We start from the raw sequence: 27809 nt of genomic DNA on the forward strand, positions 1-27809 counted from the left end.
GCCAACAACTCCCGGAGCTAGCCCCTCTGCGGTAAGGAAGACACGAGAGGGCTGGACTACGAATCCCAGAGTGCCCCGCTCCCGCAGCCATGTTGGTAAAGGGCGCGCGGAAAGAGTGGGAAAGAGTAGAGAGTCGCAGTCCATCTGAATACTCTGATTGGTCACGGTGTGGTATGGGGGCGGGGCGTTTACTATTTAACCCAGTCTGATTGGCTGAGTCAGGGGGCGTGTTGGGGAATTCCCCCCAGGGCGGAAGCGCTAGAATTCCAGGCAGAGCCCAGCGACTGGCGGGCGGCCGCTGGGGTCCCCTGAGGCTTTGGGGGCCATGGCCGGGGTCGCGTGCTTGGGGAAAGCTGCGGATGCCGACGAATGGTGCGACAGCGGTCTGGGCTCTCTGGGTCCGGACGCGGCGGCCCCCGGAGGACCGGGGCTAGGCGCGGAGCTGGGCCCGGGGCTGTCGTGGGCGCCCCTCGTCTTTGGCTACGTCACTGAGGATGGCGACACGTGAGTGAACCTTAGGCTGCCACACCGGGCCCTAAAATCCCACATCTGACTCCCTATTAGTCTCTGATCCTGACTTTCCAACCTCTCAATCCTAAATCTGTCTTCTAATGCTTTCCCTGACCTCTAACCCCCAAGTCTAACCTTTGATAAATCAATTTCCAATCTAATTTTGATCCTAACCCCTTCCTTTCTGGAACTCTGGTTCTCAGAGCTCCACATCCATTGATTGATTCCACATCCAAGGCTCGATTTGACCTTCCTGAATGCGGTCCTGAGACCTATGTTAGAACTGAAGTTCAGGCAGTCTCCTCCTGACATCTGACCTCTAAGTATGATCTTTGATCCTTAGCTCCTAACTTAGACGCATTAGATTTTGATTTCCGAAATTAATACTTGGCTTTTGACTCTAAGATCCCACCTTCTGAGCACTAACCTTCAAACCTTACATTCAAACAGAAAATGTAAACTCCGTGACAGCAGGGATTCATCTGTTAAACAAATATTTATCCAACACCGACAACGTTTCAGGCCCTGTTTTAGGTGCCGGTGATAAGGCAGTGAAGAAAGCACAAAAACTTATGACTTGTGGAGCCTACATTCTAGTGGGGGTATATAGATGGCAGGGCAGACAGACTTACAGAAAGGAAGGGAGGAAGGGTGGGAGGAAAAAAAGAGAAAGAAAGGTAGAGAGAAGGAAAGAAAGAAACAGAAAGCCACATAGACACAAAGTAAGAAAGAGAGAGAGAAGAGAAGAAAGATAGGAAGAAACAAAGATGGAAAAATGAAAAAAAAATAAGAAAAATGGTATGTCAGAAGATAGTAAGTTCTTTGGAGAAAAATAAAGTAGGAAAGTGAGACAAGTAGATAATCTGGGGAGAGCATTCCAGGTAGAAGGAACAATGCTGTAAAGGCCCAACTGAGGGAATGTCCCTGGGGTTTTTGTGTGTTGTGTTTACAGTTGTATCCCCAGTGACGGAACAGTGCCTGGCCCATAGGAGGCACTCAAGAAACACCGATCTTCTCAAAGAACCAGCTGTGGTTTCATTTATTTTCTCTATAGGTTTTTTTTTTTTTTTTGCTTTCTATTTTGTTGATCTCTCTTCTGACTTTCATTATTTACTTTCTTCTGCTTCCTTTAGGTTTAATTTGTTCTTCTTTTTCTAGTTTCTTAAGGTGGAAGCTGAGGTCATTGATTTGAGACCTTTCTTTTTTTCTAGTATAGGTGTTTCGTGTAAATTTCCCAGAGTAGTGCTTTAGCAGTATCTCACAAATTCTGGTGTGCTGTGTTTTTATTTTCACTTAATTCAGTACACTTTCTAATTTCTCTTTTGATTTCTCCTTTGGCTGGTGGATTATTTAGAAGTATGTTATTTAGTTTCCAGATAGTCCAAATATCTTCCTTTTATTGGTTTTTAGTTTAATTTCATTGTGTGTGCACTTGAAAAGAATGTGTATTCTGCTGCTGTTGGTGTAGTGTTCTCCAAGTGTCAGTTAGAGGTTGTATTGGTTTCTTTGGTTCTTCTGTTGTTCAGGTCTACTGTATCCTTGCTGATGATTTCTGTCTACTTGTTCTATCAGTTATTGAGAGAGGGGTATTGAAATCTTCAACAATAATTGTGGATTTGTGGATTTCCTTGTTCTATCAGGTTTTCCTTCGTGTAATTTGACGCTCTGTTATTAGGGGCACAAATGTTTAGGATTATTATGTCTTCTTCCTTAATTGACCTCTTTATCATTAGGAAATAATCTTCTCTATCCGTGGTAATATTCCTTGCTCTGAAATCTACTCTGATATTAAAATACTCACTCCTGCTTTCTTTTTTTTTTTAAACTTGTTTTTCATTGAGTATCTGTTTTTTATGCTAGCCAACGTTAGGGGCTTTCGTGTATGCTGTCTTATTTATTTATTTTTTGGCTGCGTTGGGTCTTCATTGCTGCGGGCAGCCTTTCTCTATTTGCGGCGAGTGGGGGCTACTCTTCGTTACGGTGCATGGGCTTCTCATTGAGGTGGCTTCTTGTTGTGGAGCACGGGCTCTAGGCGCACGGGCTTCAGTAGTTGCAGCGCATGTGTTCAGTAGTTGTGGCTCATGGTCTCTAGAGCGCGGGCTCAGTAGTTGTGGCACACGGGCTTAGTTGATCCGTGGCATGTGGGATCTTCCCGGACCAGGGATTGAACCCGTGTTCCCTGCATTGGCAGGCGGATTCTTAACCACTGTGTCACCAGGGAAGTCCTTCACTCTTGCTTTCTTTTGACTGACTGGTGTTAGCATGGTATATCTTTTTCCATTCTTTTATTTTTAACCTATTTTAAAATTTATTTTAAAGGGTGTTACTTGTAGGTAGCATATAGTTGGGTTTTGCTTTTTTATTCAATCTGACAGTTTCTACCTTTTAATTGGAGCTTTTAGACCATTTACATTTAATTTAATTATTGATATAGTTATGTCTATCATCTCGTTATTAGTTTTCTACTTATCTCTTCTTTGTTTACCTTTTCCTCTTTTTCTGTCTTTTGGAACGAGCAAATTTTGTTCCGTTGTATTTCTTTTTCTTTTCTTTCTTTTTTTTTTTTTTTGCGGTACGCGGGCCTCTCACTGTTGTGGCCTCTCCCGTTGCGGAGCACAGGCTCCGGACGCACAGGCTCAGTGGCCCTGGCTCACGGGCCCAGCTGCTCTGCGGCATGTGGGATCTTCCCGGACCGGGGCACAAACCCGTGTCCCCTGCATCGGCAGGCAGACTCTCAACCACTGCGCCACCAGGGAAGCCCCGTTCTATTTCTTTTGTTGGCTTATTACCTTTAACTCTTTGTTTTTTATTTTAGTGGTTGCTCTGAAAGACAGGTTGGCAAGCTATGGTCTTTGCCAACAAAGACAGGCAAAATCCAGCCAGCTACCTGCTTTTGTATGGCTGTGAGCTAAGAATGGTTTTTACATTTTTAAAAGGTTGGAAGAAAATCAAAAGAAGAAAAACATTTCATTGCAAGTGAAAATTATATGAAATCCAAATTGCAGACGCCATAAAGTAAGTTCTGTTGGAATCCAGCCATGCCCATTCATTTACATATCGCCAATGGCTGCTTTTGCATCCTGACAGGAGAGCTGAGTAGGTGAAAGGGAGACCATGTCGTCCACTAAGCTTGAATTATTTATCTGTCCCTTTACAGAAAAATTTGCTGACTCCTGCTTTAGGGCTTATAGTGTGCCACTTTAACTTATTATGGTCTGCCTTCAAGTGATATGATTCCGCTTCTCATAGCATAAAAGAACCTTAGAATAGTATATTTCCATTTGTCTCTTCCTGGCCTTTGTTGTATTGCTGTCGTACATTTCACTTATACATGTGTTATAAACTCCACCAGACACTGTTATAATTTTTGCTTAAACAGTCAATTCTTTTTAAAAAATTATCTTCTAAAGAAATTTACATATTAAGAAAGAAAATCTTATGTACTTACCCGTATAGTTACTGTTTTCAGTGTTCTTTATTCTGTTGTATAGATCCATATTTTCGTTTGACGTCATTTTCCTTTTGCTTACAGGTTTCCTTGAACATTTCTTGTGATGTGGGTCTGCTGGTGATGAGTTCCTTTTGTATAGTTGAAAGCAGCTGTATTTTGTCTCCATTTTTGAGAGATATTTTTGCTGGGTTAAAGAATTCTAGGTTGACAGTCCGTCTTTGAGTACTTTAAAGATGTGGCCGCATCGTGTTCTCCTGTATTATTTCCTTTGTGAAACCTGCTGTCGTGCTTATTTTTATTCCTTTATACTTAAGGTATCTTTTCCTCTGGCTGCTCCGAAGATATTTATCTTAGTTGTTGATTTTGAACAGGTTTTTCATGTGGGGCCTCGGTATACTTTTCATATTTCTTGTGCTCGGGAGTCATAGAGCTTCTTGGAGCCGTGGGTTTATAGTTTCCATCAGATTCGGAAAACTTTCTAGACATTATTTCTTCAAACGTTTTTTCTATCCCCCTGCTCCTTTAGGAACTTGTTACGGATAGACTGGGCCGCTTGAAGTTGGCCCACGGCTCACTGATGTCCTTTCCGTTCTGAAGTGTTCTCTGTGTTTCATTCTGGAGAGTTGCTATTGTGAAGTCCTCAGGTTTGCTAATCTTTTTTTTTTGGTAGTGTGTAATCTGTTGTTAATTCCATCCAGTGTCTTTTTCATTTCAGGTGCTGTAGTTTTTATCTCTAGGAGTTCAGTTTGAGTCTTTTTTTTTTTCTTTTTTTTAATCCATGTCTCTACTTAACTTGTTGAATGTATAAGATACAGTTTGAATGTTCTCGTTTGCTAGTTCTGCCGTCTGAGTCATTTCTGGGTCAATGTCCATTGGTTGATTATTCTCACTATGGATCATGCTTTCCTGCTTCTTTGGCAGGCGGATTCTTAACCATCTAATCTTCGATTAGATGCCAGACATTGTAATTTTTACCTTGTCAGGCTAGCTAGCTTTGTATTCCTATAAATACTCTTAAATATTGTTCTGGGATGCGGTTAAATTACTTGTAAGTAGTTTGATCCTTTGGGGTTTTGCTTTTATGATTTGTTAGGTGGGTCCTGAGCACCCACCTAATCTGGGGCTCATTATTCCTCATTACTGATGAAGTAAGACCTTCCGGAGCATTCTACCCAATATCCTGTGAATTGTGGGTTTGTCCTAGTCCCGGCCCTGTGTGAGCACCAGGCATATCTCTCTAATCCTTTTGGATGGTTTTCCCCCAGCCTGGGGTAGTTTCCTTACACCCTTGCACTGACCAGTATTCTTCTAAATACTCAAGAGGCCCCTCTGCGATCCCTGGGCAGCTGTCTCCTCTCTGGTTCCCTGTCCTGTGACTCCAGCTGCCTTGCTCTCCTGAGACTCAGCTCTGTCTCCTCACCTCAGGCAAATCTGCCTGCATTCCCCTTTCTGCATCATGGCTTGGAAACTCTCAAGACAGAAAGCTGTGGCAGTCAACTGAAGGGCTCATCGAGTGTGCTGCCTGTTTCCCTAGAACTGCTGTCATTCATTGCATGATGTCCAGTATCTTGGGAACTGTTGTTTCATATACTGTATTATGTCTGGTTTTTTTTGGTTGGTTGGAGATGGGAGTGAAATCTGGTCCATGTTACTTCATCTTGGGAGGGAGTAGAAGTCCTACTTAATAAACACTGGAGACTTCCCTGCTGGTCCAGTGATTAAGACTCCACGCTTCCACTGTAGGGGGCTCGGGTTCTATCCCTGGTCAGGGAGCTAAGATCCCACATGCCGTGCGGTGTAGCCACAAAACCCCCAAACCAAACCAAACCAAAACATTGATTAAACAAATTTGCTGAATTAACTCTGACCTGACCCTCCCAGGTTCCTGACAGCTGGTTCCAGAACTGTGGTCAGAATGCCTAGCACCCAGTAGGTGCCCCACGTTTGTTGAATGAACGCACGCTAGAGTACTTGACCTCATAAGAAGTAAAACAAACAAACCAAAAAAAAAAAAAACCAAACACCCAAGCAAACTAAAAAGAGAGTGCCAGACCTCTGCCTTCTGACCCCGTCCTTGTCCTCAGGGCACTGCACTTGGCCGTGATTCACCAGCACGAGCCCTTCCTGGATTTCCTCCTAGGATTCGCCGCTGGGACTGAGTACCTGTACCTGCAGAATGACCTGGGCCAGGTGAGCCACCCGTAGGCACCGTAGGGCTTGGGGGCCAGGCTTCTCTGTGTGACCCCCTAACCCCTGCCTTCTGCTCCTGCAGACAGCCCTGCATCTGGCAGCCATCCTGGAAGAGGCATCCACGGTGGAGAAGCTGTATGCAGCGGGTGCCAGCTTGCTGGTGGCGGAGCGTGGGGGCCACACGGCGCTGCACCTGGCCTGCCGCGTCGGGGCACACGCCTGCGCTCGTGTGCTGCTCCAGCCCCGCCCCCGGTGCCCCAGGGGAGTCCCCAACACCTACCTCGCTCAGGGCTCTGACCACACCCCTGACACCAACCACACCTCTGTTGCCTTGTACCCTGAACCTGACCTGGAGAAGGAAGAGGATGAGAGTGAAGAGGACTGGAAACTGCAGCTGGAGGCTGAAAACTATGAGGGTGAGTGTCCTCTGTCACTGGGAAGGGCCCGGGCTCCCAGGCAGGGTAAGGGTGCCTGGCTCTGGGCTCGGCTCTCCTGACTCAAAGCCTGGCCCCTTGGGAAATAATACCGAGGCTTTAGGGAACCCAGGCATCAGCCCCAAGGACTCCTGCTCAGGTCCCAGCTTATTGAGAACCACAAGCCCCAGGCCACCCAGGACAAGGGAACTCAAGTGCCAAGCCCTCTGGGAAACTCTGGCAGCCCAGGTTCCCAGAGGTTGACATTGGAGTTCAGGGACAGCCCTCCTCAGCCAGGCCTCATGGGAAAATAGACCTTGTCTACCCAGGGCCCTAGCATCTGAGTCTCACCTCCCCCGTCTCTAAGCCCACCCAACTACTTGGGACCAGGCCCCTCCACAGGTAGAAGGGCGGGACCCAGTGTTCAGGGCCCACCCCACCCCCCAAGGTCATAGGCCCTTCAACTACTCAGGACCCAGGAATTTGGGGTCCTGGTTCTTTGTGAAGTAAGACCAGAGACTCAGGTCTCCTAGCCCCAAGATCCAGGCCTCCTGTCCAAAGCCCCTGGGCTCTTCACGCATGGGCCCCAGACATCCCACAACCCAGGCATTGGCACTACCAGCAAGTTCCAGACCACCTGAGACTTAGGCATTTGGGATGCAGGAGCCTCTTTGATACACCCAGGCATTCAGGAGCCAGACCCCAAACTCCATCACCCTCAGGCCACAAAACCATCCCCTAGGATCGTGGCATTGGGGGCCCAGGCCCACCCCCCCATCATCTGACATAGGTCACTCTGTCCCCAGGCCACACCCCACTCCATGTGGCTGTCATCCACAAAGACGCGGAGATGGTCCGACTGCTCTGGGAGGCCGGAGCTGACCTCAACAAACCGGTGAGCTGCCCTAGGGAGAAGGCGTGGCAGGGTGGAGATCGTCCCCGAGCGGGGCAGGGTCTCCTCTAACCTCTCTGCTGCACCCCACAGGAGCCCACATGTGGCCGCAGCCCCTTGCACTTGGCAGTGGAGGCCCAGGCAGCCGATGTGCTGGAACTTCTCCTGAAGGCCGGTGCCAACCCCGCCACCCGCATGTACGGTGGCCGCACCCCACTCGGCAGCGCCATGCTCCGGACCAACCCCATCCTCGCCCGCCTCCTCCGTGCACACGGAGCCCCTGAGCCCGAGGACGAGGACAAGCCCGGCCCCTGCAGCAGCAGTAGCGACAGCGACAGCGGGGACGAGGGCGTGAGTCAGGAGGAAAGACTGGGCGGCCCAGCTTGGGGGTCAGAGTAAACGGGCAGGTGGAAGGGGGAGAAGAGAAATTAGGCAGCACGTTGAGACTGACGTTGGGCTGCTGTGATTAGAGAACTCAGGCAGCAGTGAAAGTGATACCAGACAGCGATCAGGGGAGACCTGGACAGGGGTGGCGGGGAGAACTCAGGCAGTGGCAGTTGAGAAGTTAAGGCAGTGGCAGAGGTAGAACTCAGGCAGAGGGAGAGAAAAGACCTTGGTCCTAGTGGTTGGTAAACATAGGCAGCAGAGGGTGGCAGCGTGGGGAGTTGTTTTGTGGGAGCAAGAGCTGGAGAATTTAGGCTGTGGGAAGATGACCTTGGGCAGCAGTGATTCAAACACGGGCAGCGGTGGGGAAAGACCTAAGCCAGCGGTGAGGAGGCTTCATTGGAGAACCCAGGCAGCAGAGACACTGCTGGGGGCAGGGGTTGTCGTTGAACGGTGGGGGTGAGGAATTTGCGTAGAGGCAGAGGGGAGGGGCGGAGGGGGAGACCTCAGGCTGCGGCGGCTGAAGGGCTGGAGAGGCAGCAGGGCTGGAGCCCACGCAGTAGTGCTGGGAGAACACAGGTGACCTGGAAAGTGGTGCTTAGAGAACTAGAAGCAGGGAAGTTGAACTGGGAGCGGGGAACTTGGGCTTCAAGGCAGCACCCGGTTCTCAGGGTGGGTGGGAGAACTTGGGCAGCGGGCAAGGTGGCAGCCACCTGAGCCCCTCTGCCTGGCCCCCTCTGCCCCCAGGATGAATATGACGACATCGTGGTCCACAGTGGCCGGAGCCCAAACCAGCTACCTCCCATCCCAGCCTCGAAACCACTCCCTGATGACCCCATCTGACTTAATTGTGAATAGAGTTTCCAATTTAATAAAAAAATCCCAGTTCTGACAACAGTCTCCTTCCCAGGCCTCCCGCCCACTCCTCAGCTCCTGTCCCTCTAAAATCAAGTGCTACACGATAAGCCTTGGTGGTTTTCTTTGTGCTTTATTCACTCGGGAGGGTTGGACTGCGTTAGACGGGTGTCAGGGCTGTTTCCTGAGTCAGTCTGAGCCCAGCCCCTCTACCCAGCTCAGACTTGGCCCCTCAGGCCTGGTTTCAAGGCGCACCCTTCTCCCCACTCCTGCAGGTTGGGGAGCAGAATGGGGTGATGGACTGGAAGGGTTTGGGTGTCAACAGTCCTAAGCCGTAGGGTTTGTGAGGAAGGAGGACACGAGGTCAGGGGTCAGCCCGCCCTCCTGAGCTCCTCTCCCAGCATCTCCGTCGCCTTCTTCAGCTCATCTCTCGTGTGCTCCAGCCGTTCCACGTCATGCTCCTGGGGGGATCAGAAGTGGGGTGCTCAGCACCCACCTTCAAAGGCAGGCCACCTCAGTGGTTGCCCATGAATGTGGGCCAGGTCAGTTCACTTAGTGGCAACCAGCAGTGGTCATCCTGGTCATCGTGGGCCGCGATGGTCGCCCTGCTGGTTGCTGCAACCCTGGAAGGGTCACGGCAGCTAACGTGGCCAGCGGTGAGGCCTGTGGTGTGTGCCATAGCCAACAGCGGCAGACAGAGGACTAGCAAAGGCGCTCCGCTGGGATGCTGTGACCCATTTGTGAGGTGATGGCCATTTCGGTCACTGCCACCACCTTTGCTTCTCATGACCCAGCAGTGGTGTCCATCTAGAGCCCAGTGAACCAGCCGCGGCAGCTACTTCTCATGGTGGCCAGCTTGCTGGTCACAGGCTAGCAGTGGTGGCTAACTCGGGCACTTCTGTGTGGTAATGGTGGCCTCTTGGTTACTGCAATGGAAGTACGGAAGCCCTCCTGGTCAAGTGAAGGCCCCACTTAGATGTTGCTGCCTAGTCCTCGTGTCAGTCCTGGTCACTATGGCCCGTTTGTGGTGGACCTTGCTGTTTATGGCCCAACACCGGTGGCTGTTCGGTAGGAAGTCCACGGACATCTGCTCCACCCCACTCCCCCCTTGCCTCCTCCACTCACCTCCCTGTCCGAAGCCTTTCTCTTCTCCTGCTTGGGCTCAGCTTCTGCCTGGTGGAGGTGGTGGCGGTCCTCGTGCCTCTCTCCACCCGCCTCGGCCCCCGGCCACAGGCTGTGGCCCCTGCCCAGCACCTGCACCCCCTTCTCCTCTGCCTCGAACTGGGCCGTCTCCTCATCGCTGGTCTGCTCTGCCACCCGCTTCCACGGGCCCTCAATGGTCTCCACGGGCCCCCTCTCCTTTTCCTCCTCCTTTCTGTGGTCCTCCTGGCGCAGCCGGCCGTGGAGCTGCTCGCGGATGGCCTGTTCCCGCACTTCGGCCTTGTGGGTCCTTTCTGCTGCCTCCTCTTCCTCGTCCCTCACCTCCTGGCTGGACCTTGTCTTCCCAGCCTCTGGCTTTTTAAAATCCCCAACCAGGAGGCCTTTCTCTTCAGTGGACCCACAGCCGCAGGACTCTGTCTCACACATTTCTAGAGGAAAGAGAGGATGTTCTCTGTGCAGCCAAACAGAAAACAGCCCTAGAGGAGTTCTGGGGCTGCCCGAGGTCCCACAGGGGCACTGCCCAGACCTGGGAGGGGAGAGTCAGGTGCTGGGAGACACTCTCTGCCCCCGTCCTGTACCCTTGCAGGGAGCCCCGAGGGTGGGGCTAGGGGCCAGGCTCCTTCAGTCTGGACACACTTGACAATGCCGGGCCAGCCCAGACAATGGCTCTAGGATGAGAAGAGGACACCCCTTCCTCCGGGCAGCCCTGGTGGGGTGGGAGCTCCTAAGAGGAACTGGGGCCTGGGCCCTCCTTACCTTTGTGGAGCAGAGCCATGCAGGGGCCTCGCTTGGCCTGGCCCAGCATCAGCACTTCTGTGACCACCTCTGCCAGACAGCGGGTCAGCTGGGGGTGAAGGGTCAGAGGGGAGGTTGAGGGTAGGGCAGATGGGGGGCATGAGAACAGTGGGAGGGTTGGAGGGAGACAAAAGATCGTGGAGGGGGCTGGGCAGGGGGGACCAGGGCCCCAGGGAGATGAGGCAGGGCAAGAGGGCCGCAGTCCTCACCTCCTCCTTGGAGGGTCGCGGTGCCAGGGGAGCCACGGTGGCTGTGGAGGAAGGACGGGGGTGCTGGGCTCGCACTCCGGGCGCTGTCCCGGGTGCTGATTCCAGCTCCGAGGTCGTCCCGGTACCCACAAGTCCCCTCCCCCAGCCCCCCTGCCAGGTGCGCCGTCTCCACCTGGAAGCTCAGCCCGTGAAAGCTCTAGTCTGGCCCCGCTGGGTGCGCCATCCCCGCCCCCGGTCACCCGAGTCCCCCGCTCCCCAGGCTGGCCGGGGGGGTCGCCCTGGTCTCAGGCGCTCACCCGCCCCGAGCAGCAGCGCCAGCAGAGGAGGCAGCAGCAGTAGCAAGAGCGGCACGGTGGGCTCGCGGCGCTGCATGGCGGGGCGTCCGGACCAGGGTCCTCGCACCGTGCGGCCGGGGAGGCAGCTCCTTATAACCCGCGCCCCCGGTGGCCCCCACGGGAGGAAGTGACGTCACCACCACCCGCTCCCCGCCAGATGGAGGGCAACAGCTGCGGGGCGGAGACCCGCCTGAGGCCCTCAATTATTCATGGGGGCCCACTCCCTGCACCCTCCCCTCCAGCTTCCAGCCCCTGAGCTCCAGCGCGGGGGTGGGGGTGGGGATTCTCTGCCCAGGGAAACAGGGTCTGATGAGCTTAAGGCCCCACTGGGAGGCGGGACCTGGGTTTGAATCCAGAGGCAGCCACTTACAGACCAACCTTAGGCAACTCCTTCCTTTCCTTGGCCCATTTTCTCCTCTGGAAAGTGGGTCTCATAAATCTACTTCCTCAGAGCTGTATCTGGGCCCCACCTGAGTCCCAGCTCCTCCACTACCAGCTGTGCAGCCCTGGGACAACTGCTTAATCTAAGACCTGTTCCTCACTTGTGAAATAGGGCTGGTGACAACCTACTCCACAGCTTGATGGGGAAGATTAAATCAGTTAATGCACATGTTAGCTTGGGCAGTGCTTGGCACTGCGAACTACACAGGTCCGAGCTCCTTCATCCCAGTCATTTTTGTTGAGCACCCATTACATGCCCAGTCCTCTTCTAGACCCTGGTGCTACAACAATGAATGGGGCTACTGGCAAACTTCCCTGGCCTCTTGGAGCAGACATCTGAGAATGGGGAAAGACAACACTCAAGGAAGGAGGCTGCGGCGCAGCACAGCACAGCGGCATAGATGCTGAGTGCTGGGGTGTTTACTTTGGCCACGCTGGTCAGGGAAGTCCTCTCGGAGGAGGTGACATCTGGGCTAAGGCCTGAGTGACAAAATGCAAGCAATCACACAAGATCTAGGGAAGAGTAGCCAGGGAGCGGTCTAGCAAGTGCAGAGGCCTGAGTTGGGAATAAGTCTGAGGATAAGAACAGCAAGGCAGGTTGGGGGGTGGCCAGAGCACGACAGGGAAGAGGCTGGTTGAAGAGGAAGGTGGGGGGCAGGTCACGTGGGGCCCCGTGGACCATGGTGACAGCTTGCCCTTTCCCCTGAGTGAGATGGAGCCACAGGAGGGCCCTGAGCAGGGAGGGATGTGACCCAACGCAGGTGTCCACAGGGTCCCTCTGGCTTTGTGCGGGAGACAGGGAGCAGGAAGACGGCCGACAGACTGCCGCGATTCTCCAAATGGGAGATACCAGTGGACAGGCCCAGGGAGGGGCCAGGGACGAGAGGGCAAAGGAGGGTTCTGGAAATATTTTGAAGGAGGAGCTGCCGGGGTTTGCTGAAGGATGGGATGTGGATGTGGAGAGGAGAGAACAGTCGAGGATGACTCTCAGGGCTGCGGCCTGAGGAGCTGGGAGAGCAGTTCCAGGTACTGAGACAGAGGCACTTAGGGGAGGAGTGAGTTCTGGCTTCACCGAGTTTGGGCTGCTTCCTGGACCCCACCCGGAGCTGGGGAATGAGGGGGGAGGTTGGACGTGAGGTGCCACTTGTCCCAGAGTCAGGGGAGAGGCCTCGGCATCCTCTCAATTCCCTCAGTGGCCCCCAAGCTACCCTCCACGTGCTCTGGGGATGCTGGACACTTCTGGCTTGGTTCCTGCAGCCACAGACCCCCTGAGGATTCAGCACCTCTGAGCAATAGCCCAGCATCCCTAGCAGGTTGGCCAGGCCACCCCCCTAACTCACAGACCCACAAAGGCCTTTGTTCCACTATTTATTGGGGGACTTTCTCTTAAGCACTGAGGGCGGGAAGAAGGAAGGAGGGATGGAGGCCTTCCCCCATCCCTAGAACCTCCAAGTCCCCTTGGAGGAAACACTGCTTCCCAGCACAGGCTGGGAGCTCCAACGACAACAGGGTCACTGACTGATCCTGAGGAAGTAGGGGCACAGGAGTGGTGGACCCTGGAGTCCAGGGGCCCAGGCGGGGAGCTGACATGAGGAAGGCAAATGTCGGGATGGCTCAGGACAACAGGTCCCAGGGGCCCAGCGACCCCCTAAGCTCCAGGAAACAGCGACAACCCTACTGGCCAACGAGGATGAGTCCTCAGCTCGAGGCAGGCTGGCCCGGGAGCCTGGGCTTCTGGGGCTGGTTGGGGCCGATGTACTGGAGAGGCACGTGGGTGGGGGTCGTGATCCGATCGGTGCTGAGGTAGGGCTGGAGGACAGGGGGCACGAGCACCGAGCCGTCCTGGGGAGAGAGCAGGCCTCAGGCGGCTGCCCTGCCAGCCCTGCAGCCTCCGCCTCCCTGCGTGAGATCCTCCCGCTGCCCCCTCACCTTTTGCTGATTGCTCTCCAGGAGTGCAATGAGGAGGCGGGGGACAGCACAGGCTGTGGCGTTCACCTGCGAGAGGGGCACGCTCAGACCCAGCTGCCGGCCGGCCCAGGGAGGGGCTGAGGTGGTGGGCCCGGGGCACCGGGCACTGGGGAGGGTGGGCGAGGGTGTGTGGCTCACCGTGTGGGCGAACTGCAGCTCCCCGGCCTCCGTCTGGACCATGACGTGGAGGCGGCGGCTCTGGAAGTCCGTGCAGTTGGAAGCACTGGTGACCTGGGCATGGGGGTGGGGTGGGCTGAGACGATGGGCCGTCGGCGGCGGTGGGGTCCTCTTTCCCACCCTGTCGCCCCGCCGGGCAGGGGGCTCACCTCGCCAAAGCGGCCTCGGCCCGGCATCCAGGCCTCGATGTCAAACTTGCGGTAGGCGGGCAGGCCCAGCTCCTGGGTGGGCATGTCCAGGACCCTGCAGCCCAGGAGAAAGACATGGCAAGGGCCAGCAGGTGAGAGGTGGTGGAGGAGCGGGGCAGGGGCAAGGGGAGGCGATGGAAGAGGAGGCAGCCAAAAGAGGGAAATGCAAGGGATAAAGTAGAGGACAGTGGCAAAGGGGAAGAGGTGGCCGAGTGGGCTGTTCACCATCGCCGTGCTTCCTTCTGTAACAGGAGCACCCTCAGGTTTTTGTAATGGGTCACCCAGATAAAAGTCCACCCTTCCCAGCTTCTCTTGAAAGCTCCGTGTGACTGACAGGGTGCGAGGAGGTGGGGCTTGTGACGTCCAGTCACCCCCTTAAAGGGAAGGGGTGTGCCCTCGCCCCCTGGAGGGTGAAGAGCCATCCTGGACCATGCAGATGAGGCAGCACCCTAGGGATGGGGAGCAACAGGAGGGAAGGGGCCTGGTCTGGACACTGGAGTGCCCTGCGCAGCTTATGCGGCCATTACGATCCTATGCGGGATTTTATAGACTGATAGGTAGACGGACATCCTATATATAATCGTAACACAGGCAAAAGGGGGCAGAGGGAGAAGAGGTGGTGAGGATTTTCAAGATGGGGGAGCACCTAGCCAGCCCTTCCCTCCCTCCTCCCTCACCCCCATCCTCTGCCACCCACCTCAGCCCCCGGCCCCTCCCCGCACCGGAAGTGCAAGCCCAGCTCTGTCAAGATCTCCATCTGAAGGGACAGGAACTCCTCCAGCAGCTGCGAGCTCTGCTCCAGCCCAGGGCCTGTCACCCCAAACATCTCCACCTGGGGCAGGGCGGGGGGCACAGGAGTCAGGAGGCACTAGGCTGTTGGGCTTGACGGGCTGGGGCGCTGGGCTGTTGCCAGTCCTAGCTATGCCAACCTTGGTGAAGTGGTGTACTCGATACAGCCCCCACGGCTCCTTCCCCGTGTCTGTTTCCGCCCGGTAGCAGGTACTGGAACAAACCATCCTGGGGGGAGCAGGGTAGGTGGGGTCAGGGAGAGGAGAGGGAATGTCACTGGTGGGGACAAGGTCTAAAGGAACTGGGCATCACCTGATTGGCAGATCCCTGAAGGCCACAGAGTGGTCCATGAAGTAGCCTGGGAGGAGAGGAAGACAGAATGGGTCAGCCAAGGCCACCATCCATCCAGCCATAGGAAACCTTTGTGAGAATTAGAAAAGGTGTCCCCTCTAGCAGACGCAACCTCAAGTCAGGACATGTGGCTGGATCCTCACCGTACCATTGTGCAGTAAACAACCTACACAACTGTACACATAGGCCCTGGGGTCGCTGAGATATCCTGGGCGTGCAGCCATCACCCGCCAGGAGGCTCCTGGCTGTCCCCTTTCGATCCCCTCCTGCTCTGAGGACACTGGAGGTGTCCTCACCCCACTCTTGCCCCCAGGTAGGAACTCACCTGCAAGTCCCACCTCTGCTGTCCCGGCCAGGTTGAGGTCTTCAAAGCGCGAGGGGTCGATGTTGTAAATTTGGGATGGTTTGGCATTTGGTGTCATCCCACAGCCTTCCTGGGGAGGAGGCCAGGCCACAGAGGTCAGGGGTCAGGTAACCTGGGTGGCCCCCATTCTGCAGTCACAACCCCTGCTCCTCCCCTAAAAGCATCTGGAATCACCCTGAGCTCCCTGTTATGGCTTGACCCCCTCAACGCAGCCCCAGGCCAGGTTCCTCGGGGGAGACAGGCTGGTCTCTCCACCTGGAACCCTCAGAATGGGGCCTGACACACGGCTGGGCATGGGGAACAGAGTCCTCACTCACAAACACAGCTCCTCGGAGAAGGTCTGGCACCGTCATGGGGGTGAAGCCCTGTGAGGGGGGGATGGGAGGGGTGAGGAGCACAGCCAGGACCCCCACCAGACCCCAAGCTCAGGCCTGAAGAAAGGACGCTGCAGGGTGGGCCAATGGCTCCCCCGTGTCACTCCAAAGTCCATTTCACTTCAGAGGAAATCGAGGCAGGCCTGAGCAAGTGGACTTGGAGCTGGACCCGGGGTCCTGGGCCCCTGTCACTGGGGCCCCCTCTGCTGGTGCTTCCTGGTTTCCTCACTTGGATATACCACTTAGATCTGACGATGTCCCTCCCCTGCTGAAAGCCTTCTGTGGCTCCCCAGTGCCCTCAGGAAATGTCTGAGTCCCTCACCATGGCCGACATCCCGTGCATTCATCCCTTGCCGACCCCTCCAGTTTCAACGGATGCTGTATTTCCCCAACACTCCCTGTACACTGCAAGCAGGCAGTGAGGGGCAGTGGTTACAGGTGCGGCTCCACACGCTAGCTGGGAGACCCTGGCTAGTTACTCCCTCCTCCATCTTTAAAGGGGATAATAATAGCACTCACCTCGTAAAGTTGCCCTAAGAATTAAATATGTCAATAATACATGTAAAGCTCTGAAAACAGTGACTGGAGCAGAGGTCACCCCCTCCTCTCCACCCTGAGCCTTCAGAGCTCAGCTTCAATGCCACCCCCTCCAGGCAACCCTCCCATCCAGGCCCATACCCGGTGGATGAGCTTGTTGAGTGTGAAGTTGACCAGGCCGTGCTGCAGGAGGGCCCCAGCCCCACGCAGGTAATAGGAGCGGTGGCCAGACACGTGGGACAGACGCCTGGGAGACAGATGGGCAGACAGGCGGGGGCACGTGGGCCAGGGCTGGTGGGGGAAGAGGGGGACTCAAGCACCCCGGGGCAGAGGCCCAGCTGCCAGGCGGGGGGCCAGGCATCAAACATTCATGCCGGGCAAGGCCCTGGCAGTTCCACATCCCATGCTGAGCCCAATGAGGCGGAGCCGGCAGCCAGCTGTTGGGCTGGGAGGGCTGGGCGATGGGGGCTGGGAGGGGGGCTCACTTCTGACGGATGATGTCGAGTTTCTCAGCTATTTCCAGGTGGCCCCGGGGTTGGAAGGAGAAGGCTATATACGGATGAAAAGCAATGGGGTAAGAGGGGGAGGAGAGACAGGGAACAGGGACAGAGAGAAAGAGGATTAGAGAGAGAGCGGAAGGAGAGGAGGACAGAGGGAGGGAGAGAAAAGGAGAGGAAAAGAGAGGGGGGAGGAAAAAAAGACAAATACATGTGTGCGTGTACACACACACACGTGTACCCGCACACACACATACGAGACAGGGTGAGAAATGGGAAAGCCCTGGGGCTCTACAGGCTCCAGCCATGGTCCCAGACCCCAGGAGCCCCCGCCCCCAGCCTGGGGTCCCCTGGCCTGGGCTGTGGTCCACCTGGCTTGTCTCCAACCACATGGAGCACTCGGGCCTGGCTTTCGTCCCCGACGGGCTGCAGGGAAACAGTGGGTGTCACTGGGAAGGTGGCACTAGGTGGACCCCTGGCCTCCCCCACTGCCCAGCGCGACGCTCACCACGTCTGGGTGGGTCTGGTTGGGCAGCCTCAGCGCCCGCAGGTAGAACTGCTCCTCGAGTTGGGCCTCCTTGGGGTACAGGAGCATGAGTTGCTTCCGGATCTCCCGGCCACGTGCCCGCAGACTCTGATACTGGGGGTCCTGGGAGTGGGGCAGGCAGGGTCAGCCCAGGAGCGGGTGGGGTCCCTCAACCAGTTTGACCTTCATCCCAGCTAGCACAACCTCTGTGGTGGACGTCTGCTGCTGCCTGTTTTCACTCAACATCTTGTATTTCCTTCCAGGAACCTCCCCTCACCACCACAGGGACATGGCTCTGGCCTGGTCTACTAGAACATTCCATTGCTTTGACCATAGTGATTGGCTTAAAGACAGGCACATGACCCAAGATGAACTCATGAGAATCAGCCCCAGGGCTGTGTCTGGAGCTGTCAGGAAAATGGTCCTCTCTGCACCAGACCCTGCCTCCCCTTGCCCCAAGGGGAGAAAGCTGGTCTGGGAATAAGAAGGAAGCAGAAGCAAATATGGGCCAGGACCTGGATCCAGCTGTACCTGAAGCCAATCTTTTTAGTTTCATGAATCAATAGAGCCTCTTGATGTTATTTTCCTTACTCCTATTTGAGTTATGTTTTCTATTACATACAATGGAGACTTCATGGCTGATAATGGGATCTTTGCTGCCCACCCCTCACCAGGAACAGGATATCAACTCCCTGTAGTACCTGCTGCACTTGACTGTGGTCCTGGTTTACCTGTAGAAAAGAGAAGGAGGGGGTGATCAGGTTGATGAAGTTGGGGATGGGGAGGAGGGGTGAAAGGTCAGGGCCAGGGGATCTGAATTCCTTGCTCTGCCAGTGCCTGGCTGGACCCTCCTCCACTCTGTGCCTCAGTTTCTCTGTCAGTAAAGCTGGGAGGAGGCAAGGTAACATAATAGTAATCATGCCTGCAGCTCCATTTATTGAGTGCTGCCTCATGCCTGGCCATGTGCAGAGGACTCTAATATGATCCTATTTCTTCATAGCCCACTCCTTGAGTTTCGCGCATCAGTGTGATGCCCGTTTTGTAGATGAGAAAACTGAGGCTCGGAACGGTAAGGTCTGTGAGCATGCATTTGGAGGCCTGAGACCAAGGGTCTGTGATACTCTGAACCTTCTGTGGTCCTGAGCACCAGAGGGAATCAGGCAGATCTGGGTCTGAATGTTGGGTGCCTACCAGCTGTGTGCCCTTAGGCAAATCTCTTCCCTTCTCTGAGCCTTGGTATCCTGGTCTGTGAAATGGGCTAACAGGAGCTCTTTAGTAGGGCTGTTGCCTGGCTTCCTGAGAAGATGAGCTCGTGCTCACTGAACATGAACTGTGATCAATCTTGTTGTTTTCACTGGCTGCTCGCCTGCGATGCATGTAGCCCAGGGCCTGGCAAGACACAGCAGGTCACTGGGAGATGTAGTTAGGGTTGGGAGAGTGGTGAAAAGCTGCCCAAATGCCTGGGTGCCAATCCCACCTCTCCTGCTTCCTAGCTGTGAGACAGGCACATTTGAACCTCTTGAGGTCTCGGTTTCCTCAGCTGTAGAACCGGGTTTGTATTGTTCCTGACTCACAGAGCTGTGGCGATTGAGTAAGGAAAGCACCTAGGACAGCGCCTGGCAGGCAGCGATGGCTATGGACACGTCTGCTATTATGACGACGATTGCTTTTCAGCCCTCTGTGGCAGACGCTGTTGGCTGTCTAACCCGAGACCATTTGCCCTCCTTCCTCCTTCTAGCCAGGGATCCCTGACTCAGTTCACCCTCCCCTGGGTAGCCTGCAGTTCAGGGAACGTGGGCCCAGCCAAGGTTGCCTCTTGTCATTGACTGGTGTGGCTGTGGGGTGTCTGGGCCCGTGAGACATGAGGGGACTCTGCTGGATGCTTCAGGAAAGGTCTCCCTGCTCTTGGAAAAGGCACTCAAGCCAGAGAAGTCCTGTTTTCTGCCTCTGGCAGAGACATGCCAGGAGACGCTGTACTACGGCAGGCACCCTGGGACCCTGAGGGGGCAGCTGAGGTCAAATCAACATGTGAGGTTGCAGGTGGAGAGAGAGGGAAGGAACCTGGCTTAGGGATGCTGGGGGGAGCTGCTAATTCATCAGTCCCAGGGATGCCTGGCCCTGGGTGGCTTGTTGTGTGACATAATGAATGTCCACCTCCTTCACGTTCCATAAATTGGGTTTCCTGTTACCTGCAGCCAGAGGCATCCTCCTGCCACCCCACCCCACCCACCCAGGACCCCCGCGCTCACCAGCAGGGCCTGCACTGCCTCAGCCACGGCCCCCTTCTCCTCCTCCAGGCTCCGGATCTGCTCCCGCTGCTGCCTCAGCTCCTGCCATGTTGAGATCTGGGGGTGGACACAGGAGGGAAAGATGTGAAGCGGCCACTGTCCCCTGCCCCTTCTGGCTGGAGCCTCGTCCCCTCGGCCCCCTGGACCAGCAGTGGGGTGAGGTAGAGACCACTCACTGTCCCCCAGTAGCCATTCTCCCCTCCTTCCCTTCAGTACTTGAACCCTCTGATGTTTAGCCGGGCACACAGCTGCCCAGAATTAAGACACACTCCCAGCCTCCCAGGCAGCTACATGTGTCTGTGGGCCCAAGACTGACCAAGGGACATGAGCTGAAGTGGTAGGTGTCACTCTTGAGTTGCCTCCTTAAAGATAAGCCCCCATACTGGACTTTCTCACTCCCTTTGGACTGGACGACGGACCCTGAGGAGAGGTGAACAGGACAACCCCCTAAGGGATGCAGAGCAAGAAGACGAAAGGACCTGGACGCTGGGGGACGTGGAGCTGAGGCGCACTTACCTCTTGACTCTCATGTGAGAGCAAAACAGCCTCTGTCCTATGGGGCGGCCACGGCAGCTACACCTGCACTCACCAACCCAGGGGGGTCAGGAGGGTCAGGAGGGGCGGGAGAGACGCAGCCCCCTCCAGCCCTCACTCTTTGGGCACACCTACTGCTGTGGAGTCCCTCTGTGAGCCCAGATCCCCGAGCAAAGCCCTCTGTCCTCTCTGGCTGCAGTTTTCCCTTCGACAAAATGGTGCAAGCAACACTGTCCTACCTCCCTGGAAGGGGGAGGGGAAGCCAGAGGGGAGAGAGGGAGATCACAGGATGGTTTGTTACCCACTTGGTGGCTCCCCCTGGATGTCTCCTGGACACCTCCCAGCTCACCGTGTGCAAGAGTGACTCTGGGAAAAGTATCTCCCCCACATCTGCTCCTCCTCAGGGACAGCCCCACTAACGCCCACCCTCCACCCCAGTCCCGCAGCCAGGTACCACGTGCTGACCTTTCTGTCCTTCCTCATCTCCCCACTCCTGCCCCACCCCAGATCCCGTCATCACCCCCCAGAAGCCCTGTGCCAGCCTCCTGGCCTTCAGGCTCACCCTCTCCAGTCCAGCCAGAGTTCTTATACAATCCTCTCCTGCCTGAGAGCACCCCTGGCCCCCAGCGCCCCCAGGAACAAACTGCATGCCCTGCTACTGCCTGACAAGCCACACGCCATAGTCCTCTCCACACTTATGCCCTAAGGAAGTGTTTTTCAAGCTTTGGAATGTGATCCGTCTGTGGGTTATAAATTTAACTTAGGGTCTCTAAACCAGCACTTTAGTAAACTGAGGTAAAATATACATAAAACTTACCTTTTTATTTTTTTCTTTTTCCCAACAAAAGGTTCACATGTTTATTACTGAGCTACACAGTGAGCAGTGGTGAGGAAAGATCAAGAAAAGAGGAGAGAGCATCAAACACAGGCAGTTGTTCCAGACACTAGTGATGCTCTGACAATGTGCGCCACTTCATATGTGAGGCTCCTTATAGACCCAGCTTGGTGCTTCTCCAATGTCTTCTCTTAGACTTGTACCTGATTTTATTACCAGTTTTCATTCGAATCCATTGGGGAATGGGACGATCCTACTTTTGTTTCTTGGCCAGGAATCGCTTGATCCTGAAAGTCTTGTGAGAAGACATGGCGAGGAGTAAATCCAACAGCCAAGATTTACCATTTTAATAATTAAAAAAGTATTTTAAAAATTTTTTATTTTTGGCTGCATTGGGTCTTCGTTGTTGCATGTGGGCTTGCTCTAGTTGCGGTGAGCGGGGGCTACTCTTCGTTGCAGTGCAAGGGCTTCTCATTGCGATGGCTCCTCTTGTTGTGGAGCACGGCCTCCACACGGTGCATGGGCTTCAGTAGTTGTGGCACGTGGGCTCAGTAGTTGTGGAGCATGGTCTTAGTTGCTCCGTGGCCTGTGGGATCTTCCTGGACCAGGGCTGGAACGCATGTCCCCTGCACTGGCAGGTGGATTCTTAACCACTGTGCCACCAGGGAAGTCCTTTAACCATTTTTTAAGTGTACAGTTCAGGGAGGAGGGATAAATTGGGAGATTGGGACTGACCTATACACACTATATAAAATAGATAACTAATAAGGACCTAATGTATAGCACAGGGAACTCCACTCAATATTCTGTAATGACCTATATGGAAAAAAATCCAAAAAAGAGTGGATATATGTATATGTATAACTGATTCACTTTGCTGTATAGCACAAACTAACACAATATTGTAAAGCAACTACTCCAATAAAAAATTGTTTTTACGTGTACAGTTCAGTGGCATTAAGTACATTCATATCGTCATGCTATCATCATAACTACCCATCTCTGGAACTTCTTTACGTTCCCAAACTGAAACTCTGTACCCATTAAACTTTCTCCCCTCCTGCCCCTGACAACCACCATTCTACATTCTGTCTCTGTGAATTTGCTCCAGGTGCCTCATACAACTGGAATCACACAGTATTTGCCCTTTTGTGACTGGCAAATTTCACTTAGCATAACGTCTTTAAAGTGCATCCACGTTGTAGCATGTGTCAGAATGTCCTTCCTTTTTAAGGCTGAATGTTATTCCATTGTATGTATTTACCACATTTTGTTTATCCATTTATCCATCAGTGGACCCTTGGGTTGCTTCCACCTTTTGGCCACTGTGACTAACGCAGCTATAAACATGGGCATACAAATATCTGAGTCCCTTCTTTCAGTTCTTTTTGGGTATATATCCAGAAGTGGAATTGCTGGAATACATGGTAATTCTATGTTTTTTGAGGAACTGCCATATATTTTTTGTTTTTCTTTTTTGAAAAATTAATAAATTTTTAATTTATTTTTGGCTGCGTCGGGTCTTCCTTGCTGTGCACAGGCTTCCTCTAAGTTGTGGCGAGCGGGGGCTACTCCTCTTTGCAGTGTGCGGGCTTCTCATTGCGGTGGCTCCCCTTGTTGCGGTGCTTGGGCTCTAGGCACGTGGGCTTCAGTAGTTGTGGCACACGGGCTCAGTAGTTGTGGCTCGCTGGCTCTAGAGCACAGGCTCAGTAGTTGTGGCGCACGGGATTCGTTGTTCCGCGGCATGTGGGATCTTCCCGGACCGGGGCTTGTACCCGTGTCCCCTGCGTTGGCAGGCGGATTCTTAACCACTGCGCCACCAGGGAAGTTCCTAGTTTTTCTTTTTTAATTAACTTCTCTGAGCCTTAACTTCCCCTCTGATAAAATAGGGGAAATAATGGTACCCACCTCATAAAGTTGTTGTGAAATTTAAATGAGACTCATCTGTGTAAAGCACTTAAAATAGGACGGTAGGGGGGCCCAAGAGAGGGCTGGGAGGATTTGGGGTCCCCATCATCCTCAGCACCCCAGCAGGGTCTAGAAGTATGGTGACCCTGGTTCTAGTTCCCCAGCATGCAGTATTATATAAGTGCTAGCTTTATTAATAATAATATTCACTGCCTTATTCTCAACATCTGGAACACAACAGGGGTGCTCCCTACATATCTGTTCAAAAGCACATTCATTCATTAAATAACACTATTTAACTGCCTACTACCTGTGGGGTAGGTGCACAACTCTACCTCTCGTTCTCCAAAGGCAAGAGGCAACCCCCGCCCCTATCACTGATTCACACCCCCCGCCGCTGATTCACATCCCTGTCCCCCATTTTCCTTCGTGGCCTTAGGATAAGCCTGGCATGAGGTCTAAGCACAGAGGACGCTGGCAGACAGTAAGTTCCTAACGCAGAGTGGGTACCCAGCACGCTTTATGGGGCAAGTGCATCATGGGTATCTAGACAGTAGGGCCTTAGCACTCTGGCTAACTGGCACGTAGTTAGGTGCCAAGTACAACACGTTGGCTAAACTTGGGGAGGAACTAAAATTCCTGCGATAAGACCGCCCCCTGCTGGAGAGTTTCTTGCTAGCCCATTTCGTCCGTAAAACGAACAGCCAATAGACAAAGCGGCCCGGCCTCGCAACCACCGGCCGGCGCAAGCGCACTCACGATCGCGGGCAGATCCTCCGGCCGCAGCTCCCCCTTGCGGAGCTCCAGGGCGCGCGCGGCCTCTTCCGGGTATGCGCACAGCGGCTCCATGTCCAGCTGAGGGAGCGCGCTGTAGCCCTCACGCGCGTGCTCGTACAGGAGGTTCCGGTCTCGTCTCTCCGTAGCGAAACTTCTCCTTGGGCTCTGGTTGCAAACGCAGCCTCCCCGGAGCCGCAAGCCCCGAGCAGCCACCAGAGGCCACAAGCGCCGCATTATGGACGCAGCCATCTTGGAAGGGGGACAAAGGGTCACGCACTCTTCGTCCCGCCCACTACGCGTTTAGACTAATTGCAAAGCAGCTATTCTTGGGACTAGCCAATCAGAGCCTGGAAGGGGTGAGCCCTCTCCCATGCCTCAAGAAGAAAGATCAACGAGAACAGTTGACCGAGATTGACACTGTCGTTGCCCAATCGTCGTCTGTTCCCCGCCCCTTCAGTGTACTGGAGAGGCAGAACCAGCCAATCCCTGCCGGGATAATCCCTAGACCGTGCTAGAGGCCGCATTCGGCGTGTCTGTGGACCCGGCTAGGGTCGGTAAGGTCGGCAGAGTTCTCGGGTCCTCCAAACTTCCCGGGCCTTCTCTCAGTTTCTAGTTTCTTTCTGTTTGTGAGCGGGGGCGGTTGGGAGAGCCTATTCAGAGCAAGCCTAAATTTACGGAGGGTTTTCTGTTAGCAGCGTTAGGGGTTGTGGTTTTACAATGAGAGGAAATTCCTTAGATTTAACCGGAAGGCTCTGAGAGTGGGATGGGGAGAATTTGGACCCGACTACGGCCACTTTCCCTTCCTCCTGCTTAATGAGTCTCTTATCCCCTAACACAGGGACGCTGCAGGCGGCGGGATGTCCTGGTCCGGCCTTCTCCGTGGCCTCCGCACGTCTCTAAATCATGGTAAATGGGGGGCTTGGGCTGCAGAGACGAGGCTGCGTGAGGGTTATATCCCCTGGGACTTGTGTCCCTCTGCCATAGCCCCGAGTTTCGGCGGAGCAGGGGTTGCAAGGGCAACAGGTAGGAAGTAGCATTTAGGCGTCTGGTGGGTATCAGGAGTTCGGATCAATTATTTTTTTCAGCAAATGATATTAAATACTTCCCATGGGTGAGACATCCAAGCAAGACTTTGAAGTCATTCATTCAACCGACGTTTTCTTTTCCTTTTTTTTTTTGGCCGACGCACACGGCTTGTGGGATCTTAGTTCCCTGATCAGGGATCAAGCCCGCGCCCCTTGCACCCTTGCAGTGGAAGCGTGGAGTCTCAACCACTGAACCGCCAGGGAAGTCCCCAACTGATGTTTTTCAAGAGCCTACTACATGCCAGGCACTGAGAGGGACACTTTATTTATGAACCTAGTTCTTCCACAAACATCAAATGATTCTCCTGGGCCATGCCCTTAGGAGAAATATTCCACTCAGTCACTCTGCAGACCTTTATTCACCAAGGGTCACAGGACTGGACAAGACAGATCTGTGCCCTGCTTGGGGAATCTGGGCTGGCTTGACATGCATATTTCATGGAAGCCTCTCACACACGGTGCTCAGGAGGGAGACCTGACTGTGGTGTCTACCATACAGATGAGGACACTGAGGCACTGAGAGGTGAACAGTCTTGGTCAAGGGCAGACCCGTCGGAAGAGACTTCTAGGAATGTCTCGTCCTGAGGATTGTGCTGTAACTTGAGGCATAAGGACTCATGGAAATGGACTGTAGGGCCAGGACCTGCCCTGAATCTGGAGGGGAGTGTGACGTTTGGGTGTGAGAGGGCATTCGTGCTAGTGACACAGAGATAGGATGCACCTCACAGCTCTGGCCTGGGAGCTCCAAGAGGACATGGCCCAGGGTTGTCTCAGTCACCACTGCGTCTCCATTATTGATTGGGGCCAAGACACAGTAGGTGCTCAATGAATGTTTGTTGAAGAGAATCCAGTTGTTTGAGTCTTTTTATGTCCTATTTCCTGTCTATGAGCACATCCTGTCATCTACCTTAGAACCATATTCCTGCCCTTTTCCCCCACCTGCCTTTCCTCTCACTGCACTGCAGCCACACTGCCCTCCTTTCTGTTGATGTGTTTGTGGACACAGGCTGAGGCTGGAGCAGGGATAACGAGGGGGCAAGTGAGGAGATGAGGTCAGAGAAATAGCTCGTAGACCATGTGGGGCCTCGTGGTGGGGCCTCGTGGGCCCCCGGGGGGGAATTCGGCTCTTACCCTAACTGAGATGGAGCCACAAGAGGGCTCTGAGCAGGGGAGTGATGTGATCTGACCCAGGTGTCCATGGGGTCCCTGTGGCTTCGAGTGGGGAGCAGACAGTAGGAGTCAGGAGACCTGGGAGGAGGAGGAAGGAGGACAGGAGAGTCCAGTGGGAGACGGGGGTGGACAGGACCAGGGTGGATGCCATGGGGGAGGGAGAAAAGGGATTCTGATCAGTTGTGAAGGTTCAGTTGATAGGATCTGCTCACCGGGATAGGAGAGGGTGCGACGGGAGGAGGAGGAGTGACACCTCCCAGGGATACCCCTTGGGGTCGCTGTGGAGCAGCATAAATTAACGTAGGTACGATGCATAGAACAGTACAGGACACAGTGGGAGCCTGTTTGCGTTTACTGTTGTTTAAACAGCACTAAAATTAATGTCTTCTTTGCAGAATAAAATGAGTTAATTCATAGAAAATGCTTAAAATAGGACCTGACACGTGGTGGTTACTCCATAAATGTTACATTACTCTCAGCCGTGAGTACCCCAGCCGTAAACAAATGCACCCTGGCGAAGTGCTTGGAACGGTGCCGAGAACACCAGAGCGGAGTGGCTGATGCTATCATCTGTTCGCTGGGATAATAACCGCGGCCCTCCCGGTTGTGTCTCTCCAGGCCTAGCCCTGGCCCCGCGGCCTTGGGCCCCGCGTCCCATGGCCACCCTGAACCAGATGCACCGCCGGGGGCCTCCAAAGCATCCGCCTACGAAAGTGGGCCCCACGGAGGGCCGGCCACAGCTGAAGGGCGTGGTCCTGCGCACGTTCATCCGCAAGCCCAAGAAGCCCAACTCGGCCAACCGCAAATGCTGCCGCGTGCGGCTCAGCACCGGTCGGGAGGCCGTGTGCTTCATCCCCGGAGAGGGCCACAACCTGCAGGAGCACCACATCGTGCTCGCGCAGGGCGGCCGCACGCAGGACCTGCCCGGCGTCAAGCTCACCATCGTGCGGGGCAAGTACGACTGTGGCCACGTGCAGAAGAAGAAGTGACTCCCTCCCCACCTCCCCCGGGACGCGGTGGGTGGGTGATCACCGCAGAACAAAACCTTCCCCTCGGGGCCCCTGCAGTGTCCTTGGGAAGCTAGTACAACTCTAGAAGTAGCTGGTCGTGGTTCAAAGCCTGGCCGCCTCTTCCATCAGGACCACCCTTAACCCATAGTGGTCCTGGGTGTGAGTCAGAAAAAAGGCGCCCCTCTCCCAACACTCTTGGTTTCCATGTTGGCGCCAGGGACCTCTTCTGCTGGGACGAAACACTGTAGTGCCATCTACTGGGAAGGGGTTGCAATAAACACAGACACGCCCCCCCACCCCCTTGTGGTATTTGCATGGTATTTGCCCTCTGTGTGGTCTTGGGCACCGACATCCCCTCTGGCCTCAGTTTCCTCCTGCAGAAAAAAATAGCTCCACTTGCAGTAATCGCCTTTGTTGGGTTTGGTGAAGATTGAAGATTAAACTGGGTGCTTTATGTGTATAACACATGCAGTGGCCACTCTGTTTTAAACTTTGGAGTTAGTGGGCAGCACTGAGGCCCAGTTCCCCTTCCTGCAGGCTGAGGGCCTGGGCACGAAAGCCCTGCTGTCAAGCTTCCTCATCTGAAAAGTGGCAGTAATTGTAATGTTGGCCACGAAGGGGTGTTGCAAGGATTAATGGTGTGTGCTGCTCTTCTGTCATTCTCAGACACACACACCTGGGTTCACATCCTGCCTCCACCTCTTCCTTGTTCTGTGACTCTGGGTATATTTGCTTCCCCCTCTGGCTTCAGTTTCCTCCCTTGGAAAATGGCACTGAGAGTGGTGCTGCCCTCAC

General features: G+C 54.3%; 4 protein-coding genes and 1 pseudogene across 8 annotated transcripts; 2 read left to right on the forward strand and 3 right to left on the reverse strand.

The window, feature by feature from the left end:
- Positions 1–236: 236 nt before the first annotated feature.
- On the forward strand, positions 237–8735 carry NFKBIB (NFKB inhibitor beta). The gene is made up of 6 exons (XM_004271316.3): positions 237–504; positions 6046–6151; positions 6234–6567; positions 7371–7459; positions 7550–7807; positions 8588–8735. Exons 1-6 carry the CDS (start codon positions 326–328, stop codon positions 8681–8683), a joined length of 1062 nt encoding a protein of 353 aa, XP_004271364.1. The 5' UTR covers positions 237–325; the 3' UTR covers positions 8684–8735.
- Positions 8736–8807: 72 nt separating this feature from the next.
- CCER2 (coiled-coil glutamate rich protein 2) lies at positions 8808–11283 on the reverse strand. Its single transcript, XM_004271384.4, has 5 exons — positions 11157–11283; positions 10861–10901; positions 10613–10700; positions 9821–10284; positions 8808–9156 (listed from the first exon to the last, which is right to left on the reverse strand). Exons 1-5 carry the CDS (start codon positions 11230–11232, stop codon positions 9067–9069), a joined length of 759 nt encoding a protein of 252 aa, XP_004271432.1. The 5' UTR covers positions 11233–11283; the 3' UTR covers positions 8808–9066.
- SARS2 (seryl-tRNA synthetase 2, mitochondrial) lies at positions 10617–24026 on the reverse strand. Of its 3 annotated transcripts, XR_004483956.2 has the most exons (18): positions 23732–24026; positions 19657–19752; positions 18109–18138; positions 17390–17530; positions 17253–17307; positions 16870–16933; positions 16526–16631; positions 15791–15838; positions 15435–15543; positions 15071–15116; positions 14899–14986; positions 14692–14801; positions 13931–14024; positions 13743–13835; positions 13566–13631; positions 13315–13478; positions 10861–10901; positions 10617–10700 (listed from the first exon to the last, which is right to left on the reverse strand). XR_004483956.2 is itself a non-coding variant. In XM_033430990.2 (17 exons), the coding sequence occupies exons 1-16, from the start codon at positions 23996–23998 to the stop codon at positions 13335–13337; spliced, it is 1557 nt and encodes a 518-aa protein (XP_033286881.1). In that variant the 5' UTR covers positions 23999–24026; the 3' UTR covers positions 10861–12116; positions 13315–13334. The 3 variants fall into 3 exon arrangements, 2 of the variants coding, with proteins under 2 accessions (XP_033286881.1, XP_004271363.1); XM_033430990.2 differs by lacking the exon at positions 10617–10700 and having other exon boundaries at positions 10861–12116; XM_004271315.3 differs by lacking the exons at positions 10617–10700; positions 10861–10901 and having other exon boundaries at positions 12991–13478.
- Positions 18111–23715, reverse strand: LOC125962648 (60S ribosomal protein L39-like; annotated as a pseudogene).
- MRPS12 (mitochondrial ribosomal protein S12) lies at positions 24020–27312 on the forward strand. Of its 3 annotated transcripts, none has more exons than XM_033431004.2 (3): positions 24020–24308; positions 24588–24655; positions 26623–27312. In XM_033431004.2, exons 2-3 carry the CDS (start codon positions 24607–24609, stop codon positions 26991–26993), a joined length of 420 nt encoding a protein of 139 aa, XP_033286895.1. In that variant the 5' UTR covers positions 24020–24308; positions 24588–24606; the 3' UTR covers positions 26994–27312. The 3 variants fall into 3 exon arrangements, with proteins under 3 accessions (XP_033286895.1, XP_004271362.1, XP_033286894.1); XM_004271314.4 differs by having other exon boundaries at positions 24020–24303; XM_033431003.2 differs by having other exon boundaries at positions 24020–24299.
- Positions 27313–27809: the final 497 nt, after the last annotated feature.

Source organism: Orcinus orca, chromosome 20 (assembly GCF_937001465.1).
Source record: "Orcinus orca chromosome 20, mOrcOrc1.1, whole genome shotgun sequence".
Lineage (NCBI taxonomy): Eukaryota > Metazoa > Chordata > Mammalia > Artiodactyla > Delphinidae > Orcinus > Orcinus orca.